General features: G+C 43.8%; 1 protein-coding gene and 2 long non-coding RNA genes across 4 annotated transcripts; 1 reads left to right on the top strand and 2 right to left on the bottom strand.

Annotated features, from left to right (window-relative positions):
- Positions 1-6,464: 6,464 nt before the first annotated feature.
- LOC148112051 (uncharacterized) lies at positions 6,465-16,350 on the bottom strand. Its single transcript, XM_087879375.1, has 8 exons — positions 16,332-16,350; positions 16,004-16,108; positions 10,153-10,199; positions 9,908-9,991; positions 9,496-9,551; positions 8,273-8,383; positions 7,414-7,527; positions 6,465-7,286 (listed from the first exon to the last, which is right to left on the bottom strand). Exons 1-8 carry the CDS (start codon positions 16,348-16,350, stop codon positions 7,229-7,231), a joined length of 594 nt encoding a protein of 197 aa, XP_087735501.1. The 3' UTR covers positions 6,465-7,228.
- A 163-nt stretch (positions 16,351-16,513) lies between these two features.
- On the top strand, positions 16,514-19,194 carry LOC132710327 (uncharacterized). Its single transcript, XR_015729932.1, has 3 exons — positions 16,514-16,685; positions 17,403-17,457; positions 18,941-19,194. It is a non-coding gene; the product is annotated as an uncharacterized LOC132710327 (long non-coding RNA).
- Positions 19,195-20,649: 1,455 nt separating this feature from the next.
- LOC148112050 (uncharacterized) lies at positions 20,650-23,753 on the bottom strand. Of its 2 annotated transcripts, XR_015729914.1 has the most exons (5): positions 23,438-23,737; positions 22,220-22,266; positions 21,801-21,840; positions 21,559-21,693; positions 20,650-20,721 (listed from the first exon to the last, which is right to left on the bottom strand). It is a non-coding gene; the product is annotated as an uncharacterized LOC148112050 (long non-coding RNA). The 2 variants fall into 2 exon arrangements; XR_015729913.1 differs by lacking the exon at positions 20,650-20,721 and having other exon boundaries at positions 20,831-21,693; positions 23,438-23,753.
- Between the last annotated feature and the right edge of the window lie 1,343 nt (positions 23,754-25,096).

The following is a 25,096-nucleotide window of genomic DNA, read 5'->3' as shown; positions in this document are numbered from 1 at the left end:
TTTGTCTCTGGACAGTGGTTGAGTGATCTTGAGATAGGGGATATAGCGATTGAACCCTTGTCATGGTCAGATCACTCCCTCCTTCACCTGGACCTTCGAACCGCCACACCCTGCCGCAGGGAGGTGGAACTGACAAGGTGGTTCCGCCCCAGGTGCCTGATGCATCCTGATAGGTTCCAGATGGAGCTTGGGCCATTTCCTGAGGTTCTAGCACATGACTCAGCTGAGGACTTAGTAGCCGCCTGGGATAGGGCGGCTGCTGGGGCTCTGGACCGAGTCGTGCCTTTGCGGCCTCTGACCTGGTGCCGGTCTTACCTGGCTCCTTGGTATACTGAGGAGCTGAGGGAGATGAAGCGCTGGAAAAGACGCCTAGAGAGCAGTTGGAGGGCTAGTCATTCTGAATCCCGACCGGACACTGGTAAGATCTCATATTAAGAATTACCTAGTGGTGATAAGAACGGAGAAGAGTAATTATTTTTCCGCTCTTATTGCGTCATCAGATAATCGCCCAGCCACCCTGTTTAGGGTGACCCACTCCCTGCTCCATTAGGGGCGCGGGAGGACCCATTGGAGGGTAGAGCTGAGGACTTTGTACAATATCTGTATGACAAAATCGCTCAGATTCGGGAACAGCTGGACCCTGACTGGGTAGATCCAGGGGAGATGACAGGGGCAGGTCCTGAGAATATTACATGGGAAGAGTTTCATCCTGTGACTCCTGAAAGTGTGGACAGGATACTGAGCAGACTGAGTGCGGCCACATGTTTATTGGACCCATGTCCCTCCTGGTTGGTGCTGGCCTCCCGGGAGGTTACACGAGGCTGGCTCCAGGGGATTATAAATGCTTCTTTGAGTGAGGGTGTCTTTCCCGCCACCCTGAAAGAAGCGGTGGTGAGGCCCCTCCTCAAGAAGCCTTCCCTGGACCCGGCTGTGTTAGCAAATTATTGTCCTGTCTCCAACCTTCGCTTTGTTGCGAAGGTTGTTGAGAGTGTGGTTGCGCGACAGCTGCCTCAGTACCTGGATGAATCGACCTATCTAGATCCGGGCTTCAGGCCTGGGCACAGCACGGAAACAGCATTGGTCACATTGGTTGATGATCTCTGGAGGGCTCAGGACAGGGGTTGCTCCTCTGTCCTGGTCCTGTTAGACCTCTCAGCGGCTTTTGATACCATCGACCATGGTATCATGCTGCACCGGTTGGAAGGATTGGGGGTGGGGGGCACTGTTTTACGGTGGTTCTCCTCCTTTCTCTCCGACCGATCGCAGTCTGTGTTGACAGGGGGGCAGAGGTCGACCCCGAGGCCCCTTGTATGTGGGGTGCCGCAAGGATCGGTCCTCTCGCCCCTTCTGTTCAACATTTATGTGAAGCCGCTGGGTGAGATCATCCGTGGTTTTGGGGTGAAGTACCACCAGTATGCTGATGACACCCAGCTGTACCTCTCCACCCCAGACCACCCCAATGATGCCCTCAAAGTGATGTCCCGGTGCCTGGAGGCCGTACGGATCTGGATGGGGAGGAACAGACTCAGGCTCAACCCATCCAAGACCGAGTGGCTGTGGTTTCCGACGTCCCAATATAGTCAGCTGGCGCCATCACTGACTATTGGGGACAAGTCGTTGGCCCCCACAGATGGGATTCGCAACATGGGCGTCCTCCTGGACTCACGGCTGTCTTTAGAAGAGCATATGACGGTCGTGGCCAGGAGGACTTTTTATCAGGTTCGCCTGATTCGCCAGTTGCGTCCCTTTCTAGATCTGGACTCGTTACACACGGTCACTCATGCCCTTGTCACCTCACGCCTGGACTACTGCAATGCTCTCTACATGGGGCTCCCCTTGAGGAGCTCCCGGAGGCTCCAACTGGTCCAGAATGCGGCTGCGCAGGTGGTGATGGGAGCGACGTGGCACTCTCATGTGACTCCCCTCCTGTGCGAGCTGCACTGGCTTCCAGTGGTCTTCCAGGTGCGCTTCAAGGTTTTGGTTACCACCTTTAGAGCGCTCCATGGCTCAGGACCAGGGTACTTACGAGACCGCCTTCTGCCACCAGTAGCCTCTCACGGACCAGTTCGCTCCCATAGAGGAGCTTCTCAGGGTGCCGTTGGCTAAACAATGTCGACTGGCGGCCCCCAGGGGGAGAGCCTTCTCTGTGGGGGCATCTGCCATCTGGAACGAGCTCCCCCGGAGATACGGAGGATCCAAGATTTACGCACTTTCCGCCGTGCCCTAAAAATGTTTTTATTCCAACAGGCTGGCCTGGCCTAACTCTCCCTTTTAAATTGGGTTTTAAATGTTTTATATAAATTGGAATGTTTTTAGATTTGTTTTTGAGCCCAAATTATTTAATTTATTTTTAATAGCTTTTAACTTTTGTATGTTATTGTATTTTTATCTTGGCTGTTCACCGCCCTGAGTCCCCCGGGAGTAGGGCGGTATATAAATATGATAAAATAAATAAAAATAAAGAAAGAAAGAAGGGAAGGGGAAGAAACCCCCCTCATCTTTCCTTGTCTTTGGGTGGTTTTGTAAGTTACAAATAGCTGAAGAAGAATCAGCCTGACCTGCTCAAAACTTCTGAGATCAACACAATCCGAAGGCCGCCCTCTTCAGAAGGGACCCCGTGCAGCTGTCTGGGCTTCTGGGCATTTGTAGATTTCCTTCCCTCCCTCCCTCCCTCACCCCACCCTTTTCCCCCCCTCCCGTCTTTTCGGTCCACAGACTTTTCCTCCCTCCTCACCTGCCACCAGGTGTCTGCAGCATATTTGTGACCTTCCCTTACGCAGCAGAGCAAACCCCACCCAGCCAGGCTACCTCAAAACCAGCCCAAAATACCCAGGAGCTGTCAATCGTCCCCGGTCAGATCGATCTCCCTGCCCCAATTGAAGAGGAAGGGATCCAGCAGGATGGCCAGTCTTAGAAGTTTGACCGAGGAAGGGAGGGTCTCCTGGGACTGAAGGGGCCTCTGCAGATCCCCAGAGCTGGAAGGTCTGGCGGGGAGGACCCGGGAAAGCATCAACTCAAGCAGAAGGAGGGTTTGCTCCCCTGAATCTGGGCAGCTGCATCTTTTCTCTCCTCCCCCAAGGCAGAGGAAGCCCCTCCTTCTCCAGATGTTGCTGTCTACAGTTGTGGGACTGAAGAAGGGCCAAGTTGTCCCAATCACCCCTCCCCCATCTGCAGCTTCCCAATAAACCCCACCCCGAGATCGGGCTGGGGGGGGTTGGGAGCCCCCAGGAGTCAGCCCAGCTGCCATTGACAAAGACAGAGGGGGAATGGGGGGGAATGGGGGGGTCTGCCCTTGGGCACAGTTCCCCTCGCCCCTCCCTCCATCCGCTTCTCAGCCAGCAGCTGCAGGGCAGAAAGAGCACAGTGGGCGAGAGAAGGGGGGGTGTCCTCCCAGGCCGGCTGCAGGATGGGGGGTGGGAAGGGAGGTCCCCCAACCCAAAAACCCCTCAGCCTCAGTGGGCAGAGCAGAGCAAGGAAGAGGTTGGGGGGGTCTGGAGGCTGAACCAGGGGATGACGGATGAAGGGACGGGGAATGTCCGGTCCAAGGAAGGGAAGGGCTGCAGGGGATGGGACAGCATCGCCCAATACTTGGGTGGCTCTCACGGAGAAGAGGGGCTCCATTCATCCTCCGGAGCCCCTGAAGGCAGGAAGAGAAGCAACGGGTGGAAGCCCAGCGAAGGGAAATGCAACCTAGAAGTCAGGAGAGATTTCCTGACAGGGAGAACTAATAATCAGGGGAAGAGTTTGCATCCCGGAAGTTGTGGCTGCTCCATTGAGGGAGGTTTTCAAGAAGAGATTGGACAAGCCTTTCTCTGGAATCCTTTGGCATCTCTGGCTTGAACAGGGGGTTGGTCTTGAGGACCTCCAAGGTCCTATTCCATCCTATCCTATCCCTATGCCTCTCCTCTCCTCTCCTCTCCTCTCCTCTTCTCTTCTCTCCTCTTCTCTTCATCCCATCCCATCTCATTCCTTTCCTTTCCATTCTCCTTTCTTCCTCCTCTTCTCCTCTCCTATCATATTCACCAGTGAATAAAGAGATTTTAAACTTTATTATTGATTCAAGCAAATTAAACCAAAATGCAAAGGCAAAGCCTAAGAAACACACACCGGAAGTAGGATGATACCCAGCCTCCCCCAAAAGTCTGTTACTCAGGACAACCGAGAGACACGAAGAGGGCGGCCCATTTCCAGAGGACCCAGCGCCAAGCTCCATCCAGAGGCTCCCAGGTCAACGGCAACTTCGGGGCTTCCATCCCACTCTGGACTCGGGACCTCCTGCCTGTTTCCAGGGCACCTCAGTTGGGGGAGCCCAGCCTGGCTGCATGGAGACCCTGGTTGAGGCCCCCTCCCAAATTCTTGGGAGACAATGGAGAGGAGCAGATGCTTCTGTCCAGGCTCTCAGGGTTCTCTCTTCTCCCACCCCCAGTTTCAAGTAGAAGGGAAAGGCAAGCAGGTGAGCTCAGAAAGAGCTCTAAACTTCTAAGAGGCAGATTGTGATTTCTTCTCCACGCTAAGGAGATTCTAGAATCCAGCCTCCCCCACTCGGGCAACGGGGCAAGGCGAGAGGGGAGCCCCGCCATCAGGGCCTCCGCCGGCCGAGCTGAAGGGCGCGAAGGAAGCTGGGGAGACGCCGAGCAGCCCTTCAGCTCCGCCGTCCCAGGGGCTCCTCCTGCCTCCTCAGCCTGGCCGTCCCTCGGCCTCCCTCCCGCTTCTCCTGGGCCACGGAGCCCGCTCTGGCCGGGGATGATGGGCGCTCCCGGGGATTCTGCCTTGGTGGTTGAGTTGGACTGGCTGGCTGGGCTGAACTGGTTGAACTGGGAAAGTCTCCGCCTGACCGACTCAAACCTTCAGAGCTCAAACCAAGGAGAAGCTTCTGGGCATTTATTAATTTCTCTCCCCCCCCCCACAGTCCCCCCCTCCTTTCCTTCCATGGAGCTTTCCTCCCCATCAGCTGCCCCAAAGTCTGAGAATCCTCAGTTGAACAAGAAGATCGCATAGAACAAGGACTTCCAACCAGGCTCCTCCTTGCCAGTTTCATTCCTGAGTCATTCCCTGTGCTGGAGTTTCCTTTCCTCTCTTTGCATTCCTAACACTTTCCTTCTTTCCTTTTTCTTTCACTTACTCCTGTATTAACAGACCTGTCTAATTTCCTGAATGGTCCCGATTTCCAAAGCTTCTCTTTGTCTTATTTTCTGGAAGTCACTGGAATCCAAAGATGGGACAGAATAAAAACCGTAACAACTCCAGATTTTTTTTCCTCTCTCCATCCAAACTTGAGCTCATCACTTGAATGCTAACTTTTGTTTAAAGTAGTGATTGAAACAGTTGTAGTGGCCCCTGCCCAGCCCAGCCCCATATTTTTGTAATCTCTCATTGATACACAATTCCTGATCCTTATAGAAACAAATGAGGTTTTTTTTTAGAATTGGTAAATTTTTCTCACATTAAAAAAAATCTTCTTCCTTTTATGATAGTTCTATTTTAAGGATTGAATTATTTTGAATTCCCTTTAATGGTCAGATAGAAATTAGTCCTACAAATAATGGTGTGTTTGTGACTCTTAACTCTGGTGGAGAACTATCTCCATCCCACCTTCTCAACACTCATTCAATGTCAAGGTGATGAGTAACCACCATTTGCCTCTGGTTTTGGATCTGGGTTGGCTTGAGACTCAGTCAGCTGGTGGAGACAAAGAGGATTAAATTGAAAAAAAAGGATTTTCTTGCTTCTATTCATGATGATATAAGAATAACATGAGCATTTTGTGTAAAAGAGTTTCTCTATTAGTGACTTTAATATACTATGGTGTATTTTTGCCATTCAATTGGTGGGTAAGGATCCCCAGCTCCTGCACAATCTCACACTTGGCCACAACCTCCCTGACAACTCTCAGAATCCACTTGGCCCTTCAGAGGCCTTGCTGGACGTGCTCTCTACTGGAGGAGCCCCTGTTCCCAGGGACGGTTGTGGGAGGAAGGACCACTCCCTTTGGCTCCTCTGGATGCAGCTGACAGGATGGACATCTCCATCCAGACGTCCACATTAGTGGGACCCTACAAAGCCCCACAGGTCCCTGTGTGTGTTTCTTTCTTTGGCAGACGGAGTGGGGAGTGATAGATCCAACCGTATCTTCTCCATGGAATCCAAGAGCTGCTTTTCACTGGTGTAGATGTCCTGGCTGGGGAGGGGGATCAAGAGTGGGGAGGGGGAAGGGTCAAAACAGGCCTGTCCTTCCATGACAACAATCCCATTGCTTTGGGGTCTTTCTTCTGCTGCAGACTTGTCAAGTGGTCAGACGAGAGTGCAGACAGGAACCACTGTTGGACAGTCTGGTCATTCAAGACTTTCCAGGACTAATGAAGGATCCTGAAGGAATCAGGTCCAAAGAGCCATTCAATTCAATTCAATTCAATTCAACATTTATTATGCTCACATGCCAAAAGCATTAAAGAGAACAAGAAAAATTAAAATACTGACAGTTTATGTCCCCAAGAATTAACAACTAAAAAACCCTCAAATCTCTTAGAATTAAAATCAACACTGAGGCACATTAAAAAGCAGGAACCAATAGCAGAATTGAAGGAATTAAAAAAAGATCTTGAGGGGTATTCCAAATCCAGATCTCTATTTACATTACAAAATAAATTTCAAAGGATCAAATCGACTTTACAAAAGCATTTCCTCTTCAGTCCTTCAGTTCTTTCTTCTTTGCACCTTCTTACAAGTTATCCAGCAGCAGAAAAATGAGGGAGGGTCTCCTAGGGCCTACAAACCCTCTGGAAGTTGGGTCCATGATCCTGTACAGAACCTCCAAAAGTCATGGAAAAAATAGGGTGCACTTTTTGCCTGGTTCTCAGAGGCTTTTTGGTGTTGCCAGGATGTGGTGGAGACAGAGAATGGGTCCCCTTTGCTGAGGAGGAGGGGAGGAGGAGGAGAAGGAAGAAGGGAAGTAGGGGGAGGGGGGAGGGGAAGAAAGAGGTGAAGGAGGACAGGGAGGGAAAGGAAGAGGGTGGAGGGGAGAAGGGGAGGAAGAGGTGGAGGGAAGGAGGAGGGGAGGAGGGGAAGGAAGGGGAGGAAGGGAGGGAGAGGGCAGGGGAGGAGGGAGAGGAGGCAAAGGAAGAGGGGGAGGGGAGGAGGAGGAATAGGAGGAGGAGCTACTTGAAGGTCTTAGAGCTCCTTGGACGCTGCCTCAGATCTCTTTTGATCCTGCGAGATCTCCTCTCAGGTCTTACTGGGATTCCCGCCGTTCTCTCTCTCCCAGGAAACGCTCCCTCCGTTGTTTCTCTCTGGAAGAAGGAGACGTGGAGAGGTCAATGCGGAGAAGCAGCCAAAGATTCTTACTTACTAGCTTAGCCACAACAACAACTGCTTGCGGGGAAGGTCGTATTTTTGGGGAAACACGGTATTTCTTACCTCTCCAGTTGTTCCCGCAGCTCTTCGTTCTCCCTGAGGAGCTCCTGGCTCTTCCCAGCTTCCTTCAGGACCCTGCAGTGGAGATGGAGGTTTTGGAGTTCCAACATCTGGATTCTGTAAAATAGGAAGACAAGAGGGAAATGAGCCCCCTCAGGTCTTCCCTTGAATCATCAAACCCTTTTAAAATGAAAACTAACTAAAATGCCTGGCACTTCCTTTGTTTTACCCAGCCTTACCTTTTAATTACTTGAGTTTTGCCATTTCTGTTACCACAGCTACAGTGCCAAGTTCTTCTCACAGGAACCAAAGCAGGAAGGATTTCAATGATTTATTAGGCACTTCAGAAATGCTCAGGAAAACTGACAAATCGGTAGATCCTGTCTACATCGCCACCATATTCTGAAGGGATTTGATTCGCTTCTTCAGTCTTCACAACATTATTTAAGTGCAAATGAATGAATGTTTACTTTCAGTATTTAGCATTTCATAATCTACAAGTACCACAAAGGATCTTCAGATCTTAAAACCTTTTTTCCCCCTTTTTTGGCTTTCATACCAGAAAATTCAAAACAATTTCCAAACTTTCTAATGGGGACAGAAGGGGGAGAAGACTGAACTGGGGAGAGCCGAGGGGGAGCCGAGAACTGAGGTCAGTGAGCAGCAGAGGAGGAGATCAAAGCAGGGACCTCCTAAATTCAGAGGATTTGGCCAGGAAAAGTCCCTGTCAAGAGATTCATGATGTCTCCCACCCATCCAGGCAGCGTAATTGAACGCAGAACGTTGTGTAATGTGTGTCCAGGGTAGGGAGCTAAGGAGAATTGAAGAGGAAATCCTGGAAGGGAAAGTCAGGGTTTCTCACCTCCGCAGTTTCTCCTCCACCTCCCTGCAGAGTTCTGCGTTCTTCTCCGAAAGCTGGGCATTTTGACGCAGGAGCTCCTCAGTCAGGGAGAACGACTTCTGCTTTCTGTTGCTGTAAATAGGAAAACCAGAGAGAAATTAGACCCTTCAGTTTTTTACTTGACTCATCAAACATTTTCTTCCATTGAAAAATATTAAAAATACCTTTATGTTTGTGTCGGTGTATAAATTCAGTCTTGCTATTTCTACCAACAATCCTTTCACCATTTATTGGGTCTTTTAGAAAGGCTCCGTAAAAGTGGCCAATGGGTACAGTTTGAGGGACTTTAGATGCACCTCCAGGGTAGTCTTAAGGGATTTGATTAGTGACTTAAATATTAAGGTTTAATGTGTTGATAAGAGTTGTTTATAAGAGTTGGATTACTTAAGTTTTTACTTCAGTATTTAGCAAAGAAAGTCTACACACCCCTATTAAAAGGCCAGGTTTTAGAAATGTAAAATAAAAAATCAGACCAAGATAAATCACTTCAGAGTACTTCCTCCTTTAACATAACATATAAGACGTACAATTCAAATCAAAAAACAAACTGAAATCTTTGAAGGGAAAAAGCTGATGTTAAATAGTAGTCATTAAATATGTGAAAAATCCATTATGTTTTAGCCTCCAGTCCCCTCATCATCTTCGTTGCTCTTCTCTGCACTCTTTCTAGAGTCTCCACATCATTTTTACATCATGGCGACCAAAACTGGATGCAATATTCCAAGTGTGGCCTTACCAAGGCCTTAAAAAGTGGCATCAACACTTCACGTGGTCTTGATTCTATCCCTCTGTTGATGCAGCCTGGAACTGGGTTGGCTTTTTTGGCAGCTGCTGCACACGCCTGGCTCCTGTTTAAACGGTTGTCCACTAGGACTCCAAGATCCCTCTGAGAGTTACTCCTGTTGAGCGAGGTGCCCCATATACTGTCCCTGTGCATTTTGTTTTTCTTGGCTAAATGTAGAACCTCACTTTTTTCACCCTTGAATTTCATTTTGTTAGATAGCGCCCAATGTTCCAATTTTGGAGCCCTTTTGAAGGAAGAGTGGGCAAAGATTTCCATGGCAAGATCGGCTCTAAGGCCAAAAGACTAGATGCTCTCATAAAATCCAAAGGTGTTTCAACAAAGGATTCCTTTAAAAAATAAATGTTATATTTTATATTCTTTAGGTAAAATGTAGACTTACGTGCCACTCTTCTCCCTCGGATTCCTCAGCGGTCGCCCCCCAGATGTTGCAGAAGTCTGGAAAAGTTAAAATAACAGCCGTGAAATATACATATCGTCAGAGGCTTTGAAAAGCATTTTTCCTACAAGCTCTTCGGCCGAAGAGGTTGTAGGGGAAAAAATGCCTTTAAAAGCCTCTGGCGATCCCAGCTGAGTTGCCTGATTGTCAGAGGCTTTTGAAAGCATTTTTTTTCTGCAACCTCTTAAGGTTGTAAAAAAAGTGCTTTTAAAAGTTTAATAAAAAAAGATGGCCACGCCCACCCAGTCACATTAACCCCCCACCAAGCCACGCCCCCAAAATAAGCCACACCCACAGAACCGGGAGTAAAAAAAATTAGAACCCACCCCTGTCCCAGAAGATTTAGACTGCTTACCTTAGGGGGGCGGGTGGTAAAGGACCGCTGAGGGGGAGGACCTTCCTTGATAGGGGGCAGGTTGCCGGCCCGTGAATTTGTCTGCTGAAAAGCAATGGAGGCCATGAGGACGTTGGGCCTGAGCCCAGGGAAAACCCTCAAGCCCGGTTAATCCAGGCCCCCTCACCCAAAAGAGCCATTTTGACTTCCAGGGTTTGGGTCCCATTGGGTACATGTTGAGAAACAAAGAAATAAATATGGCATACCTCCGTCGGTCCCCGTTTCCACAGGACGGGCTGCTCCTCTGGAACCACTGGAAAACAAATAGACTGCTTTAAAAACACAAACTTATTGACATTGCCTCGACCTGGCCCCGCCTCCTGGCCTCCCTCGCCTGGCCCCGCCTGGCCCTTCCCCTCCTGAGGGTCCCCCCACCCCCTGTGGGGCTTCAAAGGGCCGCCCTACAGCTGATCAGTGTTAAAAGAAAACAAATGAGTAGACCAGTGGTTCCCAAAGTGGGCGGTACCACCCCCTGGGGGGGGTGGGATGCCTTAAGTGGGTGGTAAGAGGCAAAAGGGGGCCGGAGGGGGGGCGCTAAGTGGCAAGGTAGGTGGCTGCCAACCTTTCGCCTGTGCAGTTATCCTTGGAAGCAAACAGCCAGAAAAAACAACTCCTTTCAGCTTCAGCATAGGCTAATTAGCCCATTGATTAGATCGGCCTCCCAACTCTCAGCTGATTTGCTCTCAGCTGTTTTGCGCAGGGCTCTGTTGCTTGCTGCAAAGAGCTAAATTGCTGGAGCAGATTTTTTTTTCTCCTTGTGCAAATCAAGCTGAAAACGAAACTGAAAGTAAAGCAGGCTGTTGGCTTTGCTGTTTGCTGCAACGTTGGAAAATTAGGCAGAGGCAGAGTTCTTTTCTTTTTTCTCACCAAAAAAGGTAGGTGCAAACAATAGGAAATTTAGGGCAAAAGAGGAGAGTTCAAGATTTTAAAACACAAAAGAAAAAAAGCTCTATTTAGGGAATTGTAATAATTGAGATACTATTAATTGTATATTGTGTTGAAAGCAGAAATGGTTAAGTTGCGGTTTGGAGGAATATATGGAGGAAATTATTTGGTTTATTATTATAAATATAATTAATTGATTTGTAAGAAATTGGATTGCATGGAAATAATTGGAACATTCATGTTCATATTGATTAATATACAAAAAAGATAGTTATATAACTAATTTATTTATATTAAAATGTTGAATTTGTATTAAACAACTGTAATATTACATAATTAACCAATGTGAGGATGGATATAAAAATAGATGCCAATGGGAAGGGGTATAATATAGAATAGAAAGGAAAAATTGAATTTGATTAAGATTAGAGATGAGGATGAAGGATAATATTGGTTCTTTTAAAATATAGATAAGGAATAAATATGGCAAAAAGGAAATATAGATATATGGATGTTGGAATATTTAAAGACTCTGACCACGCAGAATTGTTACTAGAATTAGATATGTTTTTGGAGAAAAAAGAAAATTGTTGGAGATATGATGAAAAATTATATAAAAACGAGGAAGATAAGAATCGTATTCTTAAGAAATGGGAAGAAAATTGGGATTGGAATGATAATGGGGAAGTTAATTATGGAACAGTTTGGGACACAATGAAAGCAATTTTTAGAGGAGAAAGTATTAAATTATCAGGTAGGAAGTATAAGAATTATAAAGTAAAAATAGAAGAAAAGAAGAAATTGATAAAAGAACTGGAAAATAGATTTCTAGAGACTAAGGATAGGAAATTATGGGAGGACCTTAAGAAATTGAAAAATAAACAAATAGCGGAAGATACAGAAATAGTTAAAAAAAAATTAAGCTATTTAAAAAGAGAATTTTTTGAATATGGTAATAAAAATTCAAAATTATTAGCAAGAATGGCGAAAGATAAAAAAGAAAAAAGAGAAATAGGTGTCCTAATAGATGAAAAAGGTAAGAGATGTTATAAAAAATTAGAGAAATGTGAAATTGTTAAAAAGTTTTTTCAAGAATTATATCTTAAAAAAGAAATTGATAATTGTAAATTAAAAAATTTCTTAGAAAAATATGGTCAGAAGAAAATTGATAATAAATATAAAGAAAAAATGGAAAAGGATATTACCTCTGAGGAAATTAAAGATGTGATTCAGAAGCTAAAACTTGGAAAATCTCCAGGTGAGGATGGGTTACCAGCAGAATTTTATAAAGTTTAAAGAAATTTTGATCCCAAAATTACAGAAATTGTATAATAAGATATTACATGGAGATGATACTCCCATGTCCTGGAATAGAACAATTATATCCTTAATCCCAAAACCAGGTAAAGATTTAGAAAAAATTGAATCCTATTGGCCCATTTCCTTGATTAACCAAGATGCTAAGATATTTACTGCAATTGTAGCAAATAGATTGAATAATTTTATAGATAAATATGTAAACCATAATCAAGTAGGTTTTGTTAAAGGGCGTTATATGTGCGATTTAGTTAGAAGAGTATTAAATGTTATTGATATTGCTGAGAATAATGGTGATAAGATAGGTATTCTTGCCTTGGATATTTTTAAATCTTTTGATTCTATACAATGGGATACTATAAAAGAAATGATTTCTGCATTAGGATTTGGTAATAAATTTATTCATATTATTTCCAAATTGTACCAGAGGGGTACAGCAAGAGTGAAGGTAAATGGTATATTTACACAAGATATAAATTTGGAAGCAGGGACAAGACAGGGTTGTCCTCTGTCTCCGACCCTATTTTTATTAGCAATGGAAATTTTAACAACTTTGATTGAAGAGGATTCAGAATTAATAGGTTATAAAGGCGTCAAAGTTAATTTATATGCAGATGACACTCTTGTCATTTTAAATAATATTACAAATGATATAAAAAGAGTTCAAATACATTTGGATGAATTTGAAGATATGACTGGTTTGAAAGTAAATTGGGCAAAATCAGAATTATTAATGGAAATTGATAGGGAAAATAAATTAGAAAAATTACAAAATCAATTTGGAATTAGGATAAAGGATAATTTAAGATATTTAGGTATTATACTTTCACTTAAAATTAAAAATTTAAAGAAACTAAATTATGACATAGTAACAAAAGAAATTGAAGAGAAAATTGGGAAATATAAAAAACTCAAGTTATCTTGGTTTGGTAGAGTAGCTTTATGTAAAATGATGTTACTTCCTAAATTTAAATTTTTATTCGAGATGCTTCCAATTTTTTTAACCGAGAAGGACATTGAAGCATATAAAAAAAAATTAGATAAATTTTGTAATGGGGATAAAAAACCAAGACTGATTAAGAAAATGTGGTATCAGAACCAAAAACAAGGTGGTTTAGGAATTCCAAAATTATTAAACTATTATAGAGCATTTAATATAAAAACAGTAGTAAAAATTTTACAAGGAGATGTTAAACTTTAGGGTAATTTGGAAATGAAGGAAATAAAGAAGTTTGGTTACAAATGGTTTTTGGAAAATTTTAAAGGTAAGGTTAAAATTTGCAATTATTGGTTAAATAGTTTGACTAAAAATTGGGACAGAGTAGCAAAAAAATTAATACCAGACGCATTGTATTTAGGTAAACTGAAAGAGAATTGCCCAATGAAATTAAATAGTAACAGAGAGACGATTATAATAGAAGAGAAAGTGGAAACAATTAGTGAATGGTTGAAATTTATAGAAAATGAAATGAGGAAAGAGGAAATTTATGGAAAATTAAACATTAATTGGTTTGAAAGAATTCAAATGAATAAATGGAATAGGAAATGCAAAGAAAGGAACGATGAGAGTAGAAAGGAAACGGAATTTGAAAATTTGACATCTCGAATAATAAAAGATGAAATTGGGCCAAAGGGATTAGTTAGTAAAATTTATAAAATTATTAACTTTGATAATAATTCACAAAGGATAATGAAAGAGAATTGGGTAAAAGAACTGGGTATTGAAATTTCTGATCAAAATTGGAATATGAATTGGGTTAGCAGAATAATGAGGACATTATCAATAAGGATTAAAGAACATAATTATAAAGTTATTTGGAAGTGGTATTTGACCCCAATAAGACTTTTTCAAATGGATAATAAAGTGGATAAAATGTGTTGGAGATGTAAAGTGGAACTCGGGACATATGCTCATATGTGGTGTAAATGTAATGGGGTTGAACTTTTTTGGTCTAGGATAGAAAATGAAATATTTGAAATAATTAAGAAGAGGGTCAAATTGAAATTGGAAACCATATTATTATTAATATTGAATGAAACAACATTAACAACTGGAGAAAGAGAATTGGTGAGGATTTTGGTTATAATGGGGAGAATTATAATTGCTAGATATTGGAAATTAAATGTTGACTTAAAATTAGAAGAATGGTACAATGAAACATGGAAATTTGCATTAAATGATAAATTGACTTGTGATATTAAAATTAGAAGTGGTATATATAAAGAAAATGTTTTTTGGAACTCTTGGCAACCATTTGGGGACTTTGCACTTGGGAGATTGGATGAATCGGCACCAGTACCTTATCAAAGAGATTTCTGGAAGAATTGAAGATTTCAAGTTCCTAAAATTTCCTTTCCATTTGTATAGCACGTTGGGGGAAAAAAAAATTTTTCTTTCTTTACTATTGATTTTTTGTATTGATTTTTTCCCCCCTTTTTGTTATTCTTTAACAATAAAAATATAATAAAAAATTTAAAAAAAATAAAATAAAAATAAAATATAGATAAGGAATAAATATGGCAAAAAGGAAATATAGATATATTTTTATACTCTGTTGAAAGAAAATACATTGTATGTTTGTATGTGTCTTTCTAATTATTGCTATTTATTCATATTTGTTCTCTTTTATTCTTTAAAGTTTAACAATTCATTCTTTATCTTAATATCTTTATATTTGTTTGGGGTTGCCTTTCTTCCATTTCATCTTTTTTATTGTACAGCAATCTTTCTCCTCAAACCTACCACCTCTCTCTTTTCTTTCCTTCTTACTTTCTCTTCCCCCCTTCTTCTCCTCCCTACTTCCTCTTCCTTTCTCCTTCTCCTCCTCTCTTCCTCCCTCTCTTACCCTCACTCCTACTCTAATTTCCCTTCCCTTCCTTCCTCCCTTCTCTTCCTTCCCTCTCTCTCCTTCCTTCTTCCATCTCTCTTCTCTTTCTTTCATCCCTCTCTATTGCTGTATTCTTTTGTACAGAGGGCTGAAAAAGTTATTTTTGACTGGTCCTTGCACTTTTGACCAGTCATCAAACTTACAACTGTCCTCACATTTTACGTTTTTGCCCTATCTTGTCACCATGGTAAAGAGAAGCAGTTGTGAAATGAGTGACACGGTTGTTAAGAATGCTGCAAGGCATAAATGATGACCGGTCATGTGCGAAGACCGGTCAAAGGTGCAAGGACCTATCAGACATCACTTTTTTTAGCCCTCTGGGTAGTCCTTTTGTGCATATGGACTACTCAGAGGGCTGAAAAAGTTATTTTTGACTGGTCCTCGCACTTTTGACCAGTCCTCAAACTTACGACTGTCTTCACATTTTACGTTTTTTGCCCTATCTTGTCACCATGGTGAAGAGAAGCAGTTGTGAAATGAGTGACATGGTTGTTAAGAATGCTGCACGGGCATAAATGTGAGGACCAGTCAAAAGTGTGAGGACCTGTCAGAAATGACTTTTTTCAGCCCTCTGAGAAGTCCCTATACACAGAGCCATGGCCACCTGGTCACATGACCACAAGCCACGCCCACCCAGTCACATGACCATGCCCACAAAATAAGCCACGCCCACAGAACCGGTAGTAAAAAATTTAGAACCCACCCCTGCTTTGGAGGATCCCACTGTCAATTGTTCACACTGCTCAAGCAAAACTAACAAGTGTGAATTAAGTTTTAGCTAAAAAATGGAGCTTTAATTCCAGAAGTCCATTCTTTAAACTTGGACTTCTGGAATTAAAAGGCTCTGGATTAAATGGTCCTCCAGAGAAAAGATGGAGAAGAGTCTCTTGCTTTTAGACATGAGAAGAGCTGTCTAGAAAGGAGAGTTATGAGCTACTTTTGCATCATCAGAAATTTAATTTATTACCTGTTAAAAATGCAAAGCCAAGGAGTACAAGGAGCAAATAAAAGCCACACCCACAAAATAAGCCACGCCCAGGGAACCGGTAGTAAAAAATTTTAGAACCCACCCCTGGTCAGCCCCTTCTGATTTCAACCCCGATTCTGTCGGAATCTCCCTCCCTCCCTCTTTCTTTCTTTCTTTCTTTCTTTCTTTCTTTCTTTCTTTCTTTCTTTCTTTCTTTCCTTCCTTCCTTCCTTCCTTCCTTCCTTCCTCCCTCCCTCCCTCCCTCCCTCCCTCCCTCCTTCCTTCCTTCCTTCCTTCCTTCTCATTCTCCACAGGCCCCACCCCCCACCTGCTCTAAAGTAAGACATTCCCCCAAAATAAGACTTAAGAAACGTTTTTTATACTTAAAATGGTCATTAGGGCACAGAACCATTTGTTAAATTTTCTGAATCCCACCACTGGTTGTATCCTACCTTTATTTCTCCACTGGACTCTTTTGTTCAATTTATAAAAAAAATTTCCAGCCATCCCTGCAGTGGTAGCAGTTGAGAATGAGGCAGGACAGCCGGCCAAGGTCTTATGACACGTGCTGTGATGTCATCATCTCTGATCCAGCTGTGGGCAGATGCCAGGCTGCCCCCTCCAGCAACGGTGGACCTTTCCATAGGGAGCCTCACACGCGCTAACAGAGAGACCCCGAGAGGTCTGGAAGGAAAAGAGGAAATGGGGGGGGTGAAAGATGGAGGGGAGGCCCCCCAAGGCTCCCAGGAGAACGGAGCCCACAGAATGTTCCGCTAAGTGCTAATATTGTAATATTATGACCCAAGAGAGGACCTTTCAATCTCTCTCTCCAAGGTTAAAGGGATCAAGTGGATCACTCATCTCCCTCTCAGTCCACCCTCTCCCCTCCTTCCCCCCTTTCCCTCCTGGATCCTCTAGCCCACTCCTCTCATAAAACGGACTCGCTTCACTTAATTTCCTTGGAGATTTATTTGGTGAGGTGGGACATTGGAGGCAGGCGGGGCAGCTGGGAAGGAGAGATCCGGTCCGGTCCATCATTTAGGGAAAGATCGGATTCCAAAGTCTTTTTGGTCCAGAGGTTTCCCAGCCAGCTTTCCCAGCCAGCCTCTGACAATCCAAGTCAACGGGAGAAGCCGGACTCACTTAATGACCAAAGTGGCCAAAGAGGTTGTATATTTATTTGTTCGATTTATGTGCTGCCCTTCTCCGGAGACTCAGGGAGGCTTACAATATAAATTAGATATCGATATCGAAGCATTCTTGGAGACCCCACCCACCCACTCTGGCTCCCCTCTGGGAGGGGGTTTCCAAGGATTTCCAGCAGGACTCCCCGATTCTGTAGGGGCTTTACTCCCGATGCCCTCCGCCTGGCAAACTCAGGATGCCTTTTTCTCACCAGGTACATGTACACATCCGAACGAGACTGTGATGTTTCTCTGTGTCAGATAATATAGGTGTGTATGTGGATATATGCATAATATTTATTTATTTATTTATTTATTTCGTCATGATTATGTAGTGTATATTGGAGGTGGCAGCCCTTTGAGAGCTCTATGCAACGAAATTCCATTTTAATGTATGCTGATTAGTGTACATTTAAAGTGACAATAAAGTTATCCTGTCCTATCCTATTCTGTATTTACTTTTCTATTATTCCTATTCTATTCTATTCTATTCTATTCTATTCTATTCTATTCTATTCTATTCTATTCTATTCTTTCTATTCTATTCTATTCTATTCTATTCTATTCTGCATTTTCTATTCTATTCTATTCTATTCTATTCTGCATTTTCTATTCTATTCTATTCTATTCTATTCTATTCTATTCTATTCTATTCTATTCCATTCTATTCCTTCCAACTCTGTTATTCTATTCTATTCTATTCTATTCTATTCTATTCTATTCTATTCTATTCTATTCTATTCTATTCTATTCTATTCTCTTTGAAAATCTCAAGGTGGATGCCTGGAGATGTAGTCATGGCAACGGTGTTTACTTTTTTATTAGCTGAGGGTTTTTGCTGCTGCTTCAGTCTGAACCACTTGGACAGGGGGATTCTGGGTAGTCAGAGAGCCGTTGGAATGTACCAACTCATACAATTCTCAGGGGTCGTCCTGTCTTAACGGTCTTGATCTTCCTGGGGGCTGATGAGAGAGCAGCCCAGAAAATGGGGGACCGGCTGTGTCTGAGGCCTCCACCTCCAGAATAGAATAGAATAGAATAGAATAGAATAGAATAGAATAGAATAGAATAGAATAGAATAGAATAGAGCTGGAAGGGACCTTGGAGGTCTTCTAGTCCAGCCCTCTGCTCAAGCAGGAGAACGTAAATGATCTCAGACAAGTGACTGTCTAGTTTCTTCTGAAAAACCTCCAGGGATGAAGCAGCCACAACTTCTGGAGGCAGGCAGTTCCACGGGTCAATTGTCCTCCCTGTTAGGAAGTTTCTCCTTAATTCCAGGCTGCTTCTCTCTTTGTTCAGTTTCCATCCGTTGTTTCTTGTCCTGCCCTCTGGAGCTCTGGAGAATAATTTGACCCCGTCTTCTTTGTGGCAGCCTCCCAGATATTGAAATACTGCTATCACATCACCCCTAATTCTTCTTTTCTTCAGACTAGCCAGACCCAAAACCTGCAGCTGTTCTTCCTGTGGTTCAGTCTCCAGGCCTAAACAGGGACACTGTGAGGATCTGCCTTCTAAGTTGCGTTTCTCAGCTTTGTCATAACTTTCAACCTTGCTAAATGAATGGTCATAAGTCAAGGACTACCTGTATTGCAGGCATTCAGAGAATCATAGAATGTAAGCTTTGAAAGGCACCTTCATGGTCATCTAGTCCAACCCTATCCCCCATGCAGGAACCCAATGCTACAAACACACCATTTACATAGACGGATCTCTCATTCTTGCATTTTAATGGGCTTTTCTTTATTTTTATCAGGGAGTTGATGAGAATGATTCAGAGCCAAATCTGATGTCTGACGTGACCTGGAAGGAGAGTCCTATCCAGCTCCATTGGGACCTCAAAGGCCTGAGGAACAGCAGCCAAAAAGGCAAGAGGAGAAGCCATTTCCGTGCTCGATGGGAGGAAAAAGGAAGAGGAGATCCCTCACTTTCCATCAAAGGATCCCCTCGGAAGGAAGATCACCTCAAGGCATGGAGTGTGGATCTCCACCATAGACGTCTGTCAATCTGGAATGGCTTGAACAGATACTTCCCTCCATTTCTGCACATTTCAATGAGGTGTTTTTGCTCCTTTTTCTTGGAGAAGAATTATGGATACATCCAGCCAACCCCTCTGGAGGCTCCAGGACCTTCCTTTGGAAGGTTGACCAGGGATGCCAGAAGAGTCTTCCTGCCAGGGAGTCTCTGGATGGCTGAGGAGAAGCCTCTGTGGGGCTTTCTTGGCTTTGAGATTCTCCCCAGAAGCTTTCAGCCATTCCTTCTCCGGTTTATATGGCAGCATCAAAGGTTTCACGTCTTCAAGACTTTCTCTCTTGTCTTCCATTGTTCTAATGTCTGCCCTTGTGTTTCTTTTGGACTCTGTACTATTAAGTGGTACCAGCTGGTCTCTGTACATCACTCACCTGCAGAGGTTCTTCCTCAGTTCTTTCTCTCTAGAAAAATCACAAGGTTAGAGATAAATTTGGACCAACAATGAAAGTCAAGGATGCTGTCAGAAAATTTCTCACCTCCTCTGTTTCTCCTCCAGTTCCCTCCAGAGTCCTGCGTTGTTTTCCACAAGCTGGAAATTTTCCTTCAGGAGCTCCTCAAAGTAGACCTAGCTTTATACATGTAGGACTAAAAGGTGTCAGGAGCCAGACATTCGTAAGTTTTCTCCTTCTTTTGGAACTTTATTTTACAAAATTAGGGATATTTGTAGTACAATAGATGTTTCAATCCATTTTGGGATTCCTCGGGAGCTTTTCCAAGTTCCTCAAGTCCTCCTCCTGGATCAGGATTGGCTGGAGGAGATCTCATTTGTTTAGAAAGTCAGTTCTAAGCGGCTTCAAGGAATCCTGGTCCTCTCCCTCCCTCAGTCAGGGCTGCTGTCTACGTGTTTCTCACCTCCTCAGCCTCTCCCTGAAATTCCGCAGGATGGTCGCCTTCTCCTCGCTCAACTTCCAGTTCTTGATTTTAAGGTCTTTATTTTCCTTTTTTAACTGAACTCGCTCCTCCGCCATTTCATTCAACATTTTTGAATTCCTGTAAATTAAGAAAAGCGGAAATTAGCCCTCTCATGATAGATGAGGGAGGGAGGGAGGGAGGGATGAATTTGAAAGAATGTCAGGATTCCCTTCTAAAAATTTCTCATCTCTCCAGTTGTCCCTTGAGAGTTTTGTTCTCCACGAGGAGCTCCTGTTTCTCCCCAGCTAGTTGCAGAACTCTGCAGAGGAGGCTCTTGTACTCCTGTCTCTCCAATTCAAGCTGTTATTCAGTAAGAGACGAAGATAAGAGCGAAATTAGCCCCCTCAGGTTTTCACTCCAACCATCCAACCTGCTTAAAACTCCCTAAAAAATTCCTGGCACTTTCTCACCTCCTGTGGCTCTCCTCCAGCTCCCTGCAGAGTTCTGCCTCGGTTTTATGAAGCTGGGAAGATTTGTTCTGGAGCTCCCAGTGTTTGGGCTCCCCTGCTGCACACTTGTGAAGTGATAAGACAAGAGTGCAGACATGAGCCACTGTTGGACACTCCGGTCATTCAAGTCTGGTCAGTTCCAGGACTAATGAAATAACGATGACAATAATGATGATAATAACAATAATAACTGTGTTAATGATAATAACTGTATTAATAACTGAGAAATAGCAAGATAAAGCAATAACAACCTATGGAAGTTGAGCGAGGAGACCATGTTCTTCTGTTGTCCCTTTTCAGGGATGGCTGGATGTGGCTGAGACAGAGAATCATTTCTCCTTGGTGAGGAGGGAAAGGAGGGGAGCATAGATGCACCAGCATAGATCAGCATATTCCCTTCTATTTAAATCAGCTCACCCACCCTCCACTATCCTCACCCTCACATCTTATTACGACAGGAAACGAATTCTCAGGTGTAGCCTCTCCTGGTTAAAAGAAAAAGTTATTTGAAGATTAAATTGGGACAAAAAAGAGGATTTTGTTCTTTCTATTCATGATGATACAATAATAACATGAGCATTTTTTGTAAAGGAGCTTCTCTGTTAGTGACTTTAATATACCATGGTGTAAATTTGGGTCGCCTTCTCCTCGCTCAACTTCAAGTTTTTGATTTTAAGGCCTTTAGTTCTTCTTTTAGCTGCCCTCTTTCCTGCACCATCTCCTCAAATAACATTGCATTTCTGTAAATTATGAGCAGACAGAAATTAGCCCTCTCATGATAGGTGATACTAAATATTTCTCAGCTGTCCAGTTGTTCCTTCAGTCTTTTGTTTTCCGTGAGGAGCTCCTGTTTCTTGCCAGCTTGTTGCAGAACTCTACAGAGGAAGCTTTTATATTCCTTTCTTTCTCGTTCTACCTCTTCCTCCAACGCATTGATTCATGGAAGCAAGGAAGGAAGGATTCCCTTCTAAATATTTCTCACCTCTCCAGCTGTTCTTGGAGAGTTTTAATCTCCGTGAGGAGCTCCCGTTTCTCCCCAGCGTGCTGCAGAACTCTGCAGAGGAGGCTCTTGTACTCCTCTCTCTCGAACTGCAGCTGTTGTTCCAAAATATTTATTCTGTAAAAGAGGAAGACAAGAGCGAAATTAGCCTCCTCAGGTTTTCACTCCAACCATCCAACTTGTTTAAAATGAAAACTCCCTCAAAATACCTGGCCCTTTCTCACCTCCTCTGCCTCTCCTCCAGCTCCCTGCAGCTAGCCTCTCCTGCTTAAAAGAAAAGGTTATTTGTTATGGGAGAGAATTGATCTCTCAGCCTGATTCCTTCACTTAATAAAATGATCATATGAAAATTTGTCATACTTAGTAATGGACACTCAAAACATTCCCCAGAAGATTTAGACTGCTTACATGAGGGGTATGGGGGGGGTGATGGACCGCTGAGGGAGAGGACCTTCATATATTGGGAGCAACTGGCCGGCCCATGAAGTCTTCTGCTGAAAAGCCATGGAGATCGTAAGGAAGTTGGGCCTGAGCACAGGGAAAACCCTCAAACCCAGTTAATCCAGGCCCCCTCATCTGAAAGAGCCATGTTTACTTTCATGGTTTGGGTCCTAGATATTGGCTGTAACTATATAGTACATACCTCCGTGTGTCTCCAGAGGCCAAAGTCCAGCTGTTCTTCTGGTACCACTAGAAAAAAAATAGACTTCTTTAAAAACACAAACTTATTGACAATCATTCTTACACCATCTGGGCTCTTTATTCTCAAATCTTAGGTGCCAGCTGATATTTCTGGCATCTAATCTCTTCACACTTGCTGCTAAACTTAAGTAGATAATAACTCTGTCTTTTTAATTGCCTCCTACCTCTGTTTCTCCGCTGGACTTTTTTGTTGAGTTTATCAAAAAAGTTTCCAGCCATTTCTTCAGTGTAGCAGTTGAGAATGAGCCAGGACAGCCCAGCCAACGTCTTATGACATGTGCTGAGAAAGCTGCCTGTCATATTATAATAATGATTGGCACCTAGAAGGGAAAGTCCTAGCATGAACATTTTCATTCGGAAAATCGGAAGATAGGTTTTGGGGTGGGTGAGCAGGGAGCGGCTCAGTTCAAGGCCAGTTTGACCTTCCTTTGAAAGACTCTTGGAATCTTGTGCTGCACAGAAGATCCATTTATATTGGGAAGGAAAGTTGGGTCCTGCCATCTAGAGGTATCTGATTCGGCCATTACTCAGGGAATTACAGGCTGTGTGAGTTTTTTTACGCTTCAGATGATCATGATCCTCTTAGAGCCAGACTTTTCCAGTTTTTACTTTTTTTTTAATTTTTAAAATTTTTTATTGATTAAAAAGAAATAGAAACAAACATATAAACAACAATGCAACAATGCAACAATACAACAATACAACGACGTTGTTGACCTCTCTTTTGTGTAGAAGTTGAGCAAGGAGACGATGTTATTCTGCACTTCTCCTGCTCTTTTCAGGGAGGGCTGGATGTTGCTGAGGCAGAGGATGATGACGAAGAGGTGGGGAGGGGGAAGGGAGGAGGGCAAAGGGGGGGAGGAGGGGGACGGGGACGGAGTGGGAGAGAAGGGGCAGGAGGAGGGGAAGAGAGATATACGGGAAAGGGAGGGAGATAGGTTTTGGGGTGGGTGAGGACATCTCTGGGCTTCCTCTAGAAGGGAGACTTCCTGCTGCCCTTCATCCTCTCCACCCCCCACCCTCCCAGTTCACCCAAAAAGCAAGGCAAAGGGCCAATGGTGGAGGAGAAGATATTCTGGGCAAGGGAGGATGGGCTTGCATCTCTGCTGTTGTTAATCTTCATTTTAAATTGCTCCCTTGCTCAGTTTCTCTTCCAAACCTTTGCAGAGCTCCTCCTTTTCTGCAATGAGTTGGACATTGTTCATCGTAAGCTCCTTGTTCTTCAGCTGGAGAGCTCCTCTTTTTCTGACCTCAGCCTTGAAATTTCCATGGTCTTCCTGTAAATTAGGAAGCATAGAGAGAAATTGGCCTCCTTGCTTTTTTCTCTTGAAACGTGAAACTTTTTCTTAAATTAAAAAAATATGAAACATAACTGTGTGTTTTGTGTCTGTGTGTTTAGCAATTCAGTTTTTGTATTTCTGCTGTAACCATCAGCAGTTTCTCCTTAAGAAAACGATGTTTCAACCATTTATGGGGTATATTAGAAAGAGTAAAAGTGAGAAATGAGTAAATTTTCATGGACTTGAGCTGACCCTGGACACTTCCACAGTATTCTACTTATGGTCGTATTTCCCATCCCTAAAAGATTTCAGATTGCAGGATCCAATCTGGGTCGATCACCGGGATCAGAGTTTCCGAGTTTCCTTCCGAGGGTTAACTCATCCTCAGGGAACGTCTCTCTACCAGAATCTCTGCTCTGGCCTCTCCCATTCATAGTATTTATGTGGTGCCTGGTTGCATGTGGCTTTTCATTGGTTGATTCGGGTGTTGATGGCCAACTATTAAGTCGTTGGCTGCTGATTCCTTAGTTCCTAAGTACCTGATAAATTGGTGGTAAATCAGCACTCCTGTTGACTGACAAAGCGCCCATTTCCCAGGCTTCAATCATTTCCCTGGCTATTTTTGTACTTACTCCACCAACAATCTTAGTTGCTGCGGAATTGAATGCATGTTCTCATTCATTGCAAAGTGAGGCTACCATTGAGTTCAGGTCTCCTCATCTGACTGCTTCCTTGGTGTACTTGCAATTTTGGTGGTTAGCTTCCTCCCTGTCTCTCCTACATGTCACGGGCAATCCATGCAGCGGATCCGGTAGATTAATTAGAAGTGTCTCCCAGCTGCAAGCAGACTTTGCAATGCATGACTTGTCCTCACATGGTAGCCTCTAGATCAATGGTTCTCAACCTGTGGGTCGGGACCCCTTTGGGGGTCAAACGACCCTTTCACAGGGGTCGCCTAAGACCATCAGAAAACACATATTTTCAATGGTTTTAGGAATAATTTTATTGTTGGAGGTCACCACAACATGAGGAACTATATTAAAGGGTCGTAGCATTAGGAAGGTTGAGAGCTACTGCTCTAGATGGTGTGTGATGCCCACTTGCAGATCTCGGAAGCTGCGTGTCAACTCTGAAGCGAGCCTGGCTGAAGCCATCTTTTGCTGCCTCATAGTTGCCACGAACTCTGAAAGGGGGAAGGGAAGGGGAAGTAGATCGACTGACTGCAGTCAAAACAAAAAGTTTTCTTGTGGGAACCAAGGTCATTCTAACCGGTGGCAGTTGAAGGAGGGGAGGAGTGACCAAGCAGCCTGCCAGCTACTTACATTGGACAATGTGACTGGTGGCATCTGGGGAGGGAAACATTTGTTCCTTTAATTAGGCAAAAATCCCCAGCAACATTTAGAGTTGGTTTTCACTGGCTGTGCCGAAAGGATGTATCCAATAAACATGTTCTTTGAGGAAGCTACCTGCCTTGGAGTTCTGCTTTTGGCAGATGAATTACTCGGAATGCTGACATTAAAGTGTCCTGGCAGGAAGGA

The sequence above is a fragment of the Pantherophis guttatus genome, chromosome 15 (assembly GCF_059756535.1).
Source record: "Pantherophis guttatus breed Tessera chromosome 15, ASM5975653v1, whole genome shotgun sequence".
NCBI lineage: Eukaryota > Metazoa > Chordata > Lepidosauria > Squamata > Colubridae > Pantherophis > Pantherophis guttatus.
This window is presented reverse-complemented; position numbering and strand designations above follow the sequence as displayed.

Coding starts and splice junctions, on each gene's coding strand:
- LOC148112051 (XM_087879375.1), bottom strand. Junction 7,528..8,272: donor GTGGAGGAGAAACTGCGGAG/GTGAGAAACCCT, acceptor CCTATTTTACAG/AATCCAGATGTTGGAACTCC. Junction 7,287..7,413: donor CTGCGGGAACAACTGGAGAG/GTAAGAAATACC, acceptor TCCTTCTTCCAG/AGAGAAACAACGGAGGGAGC.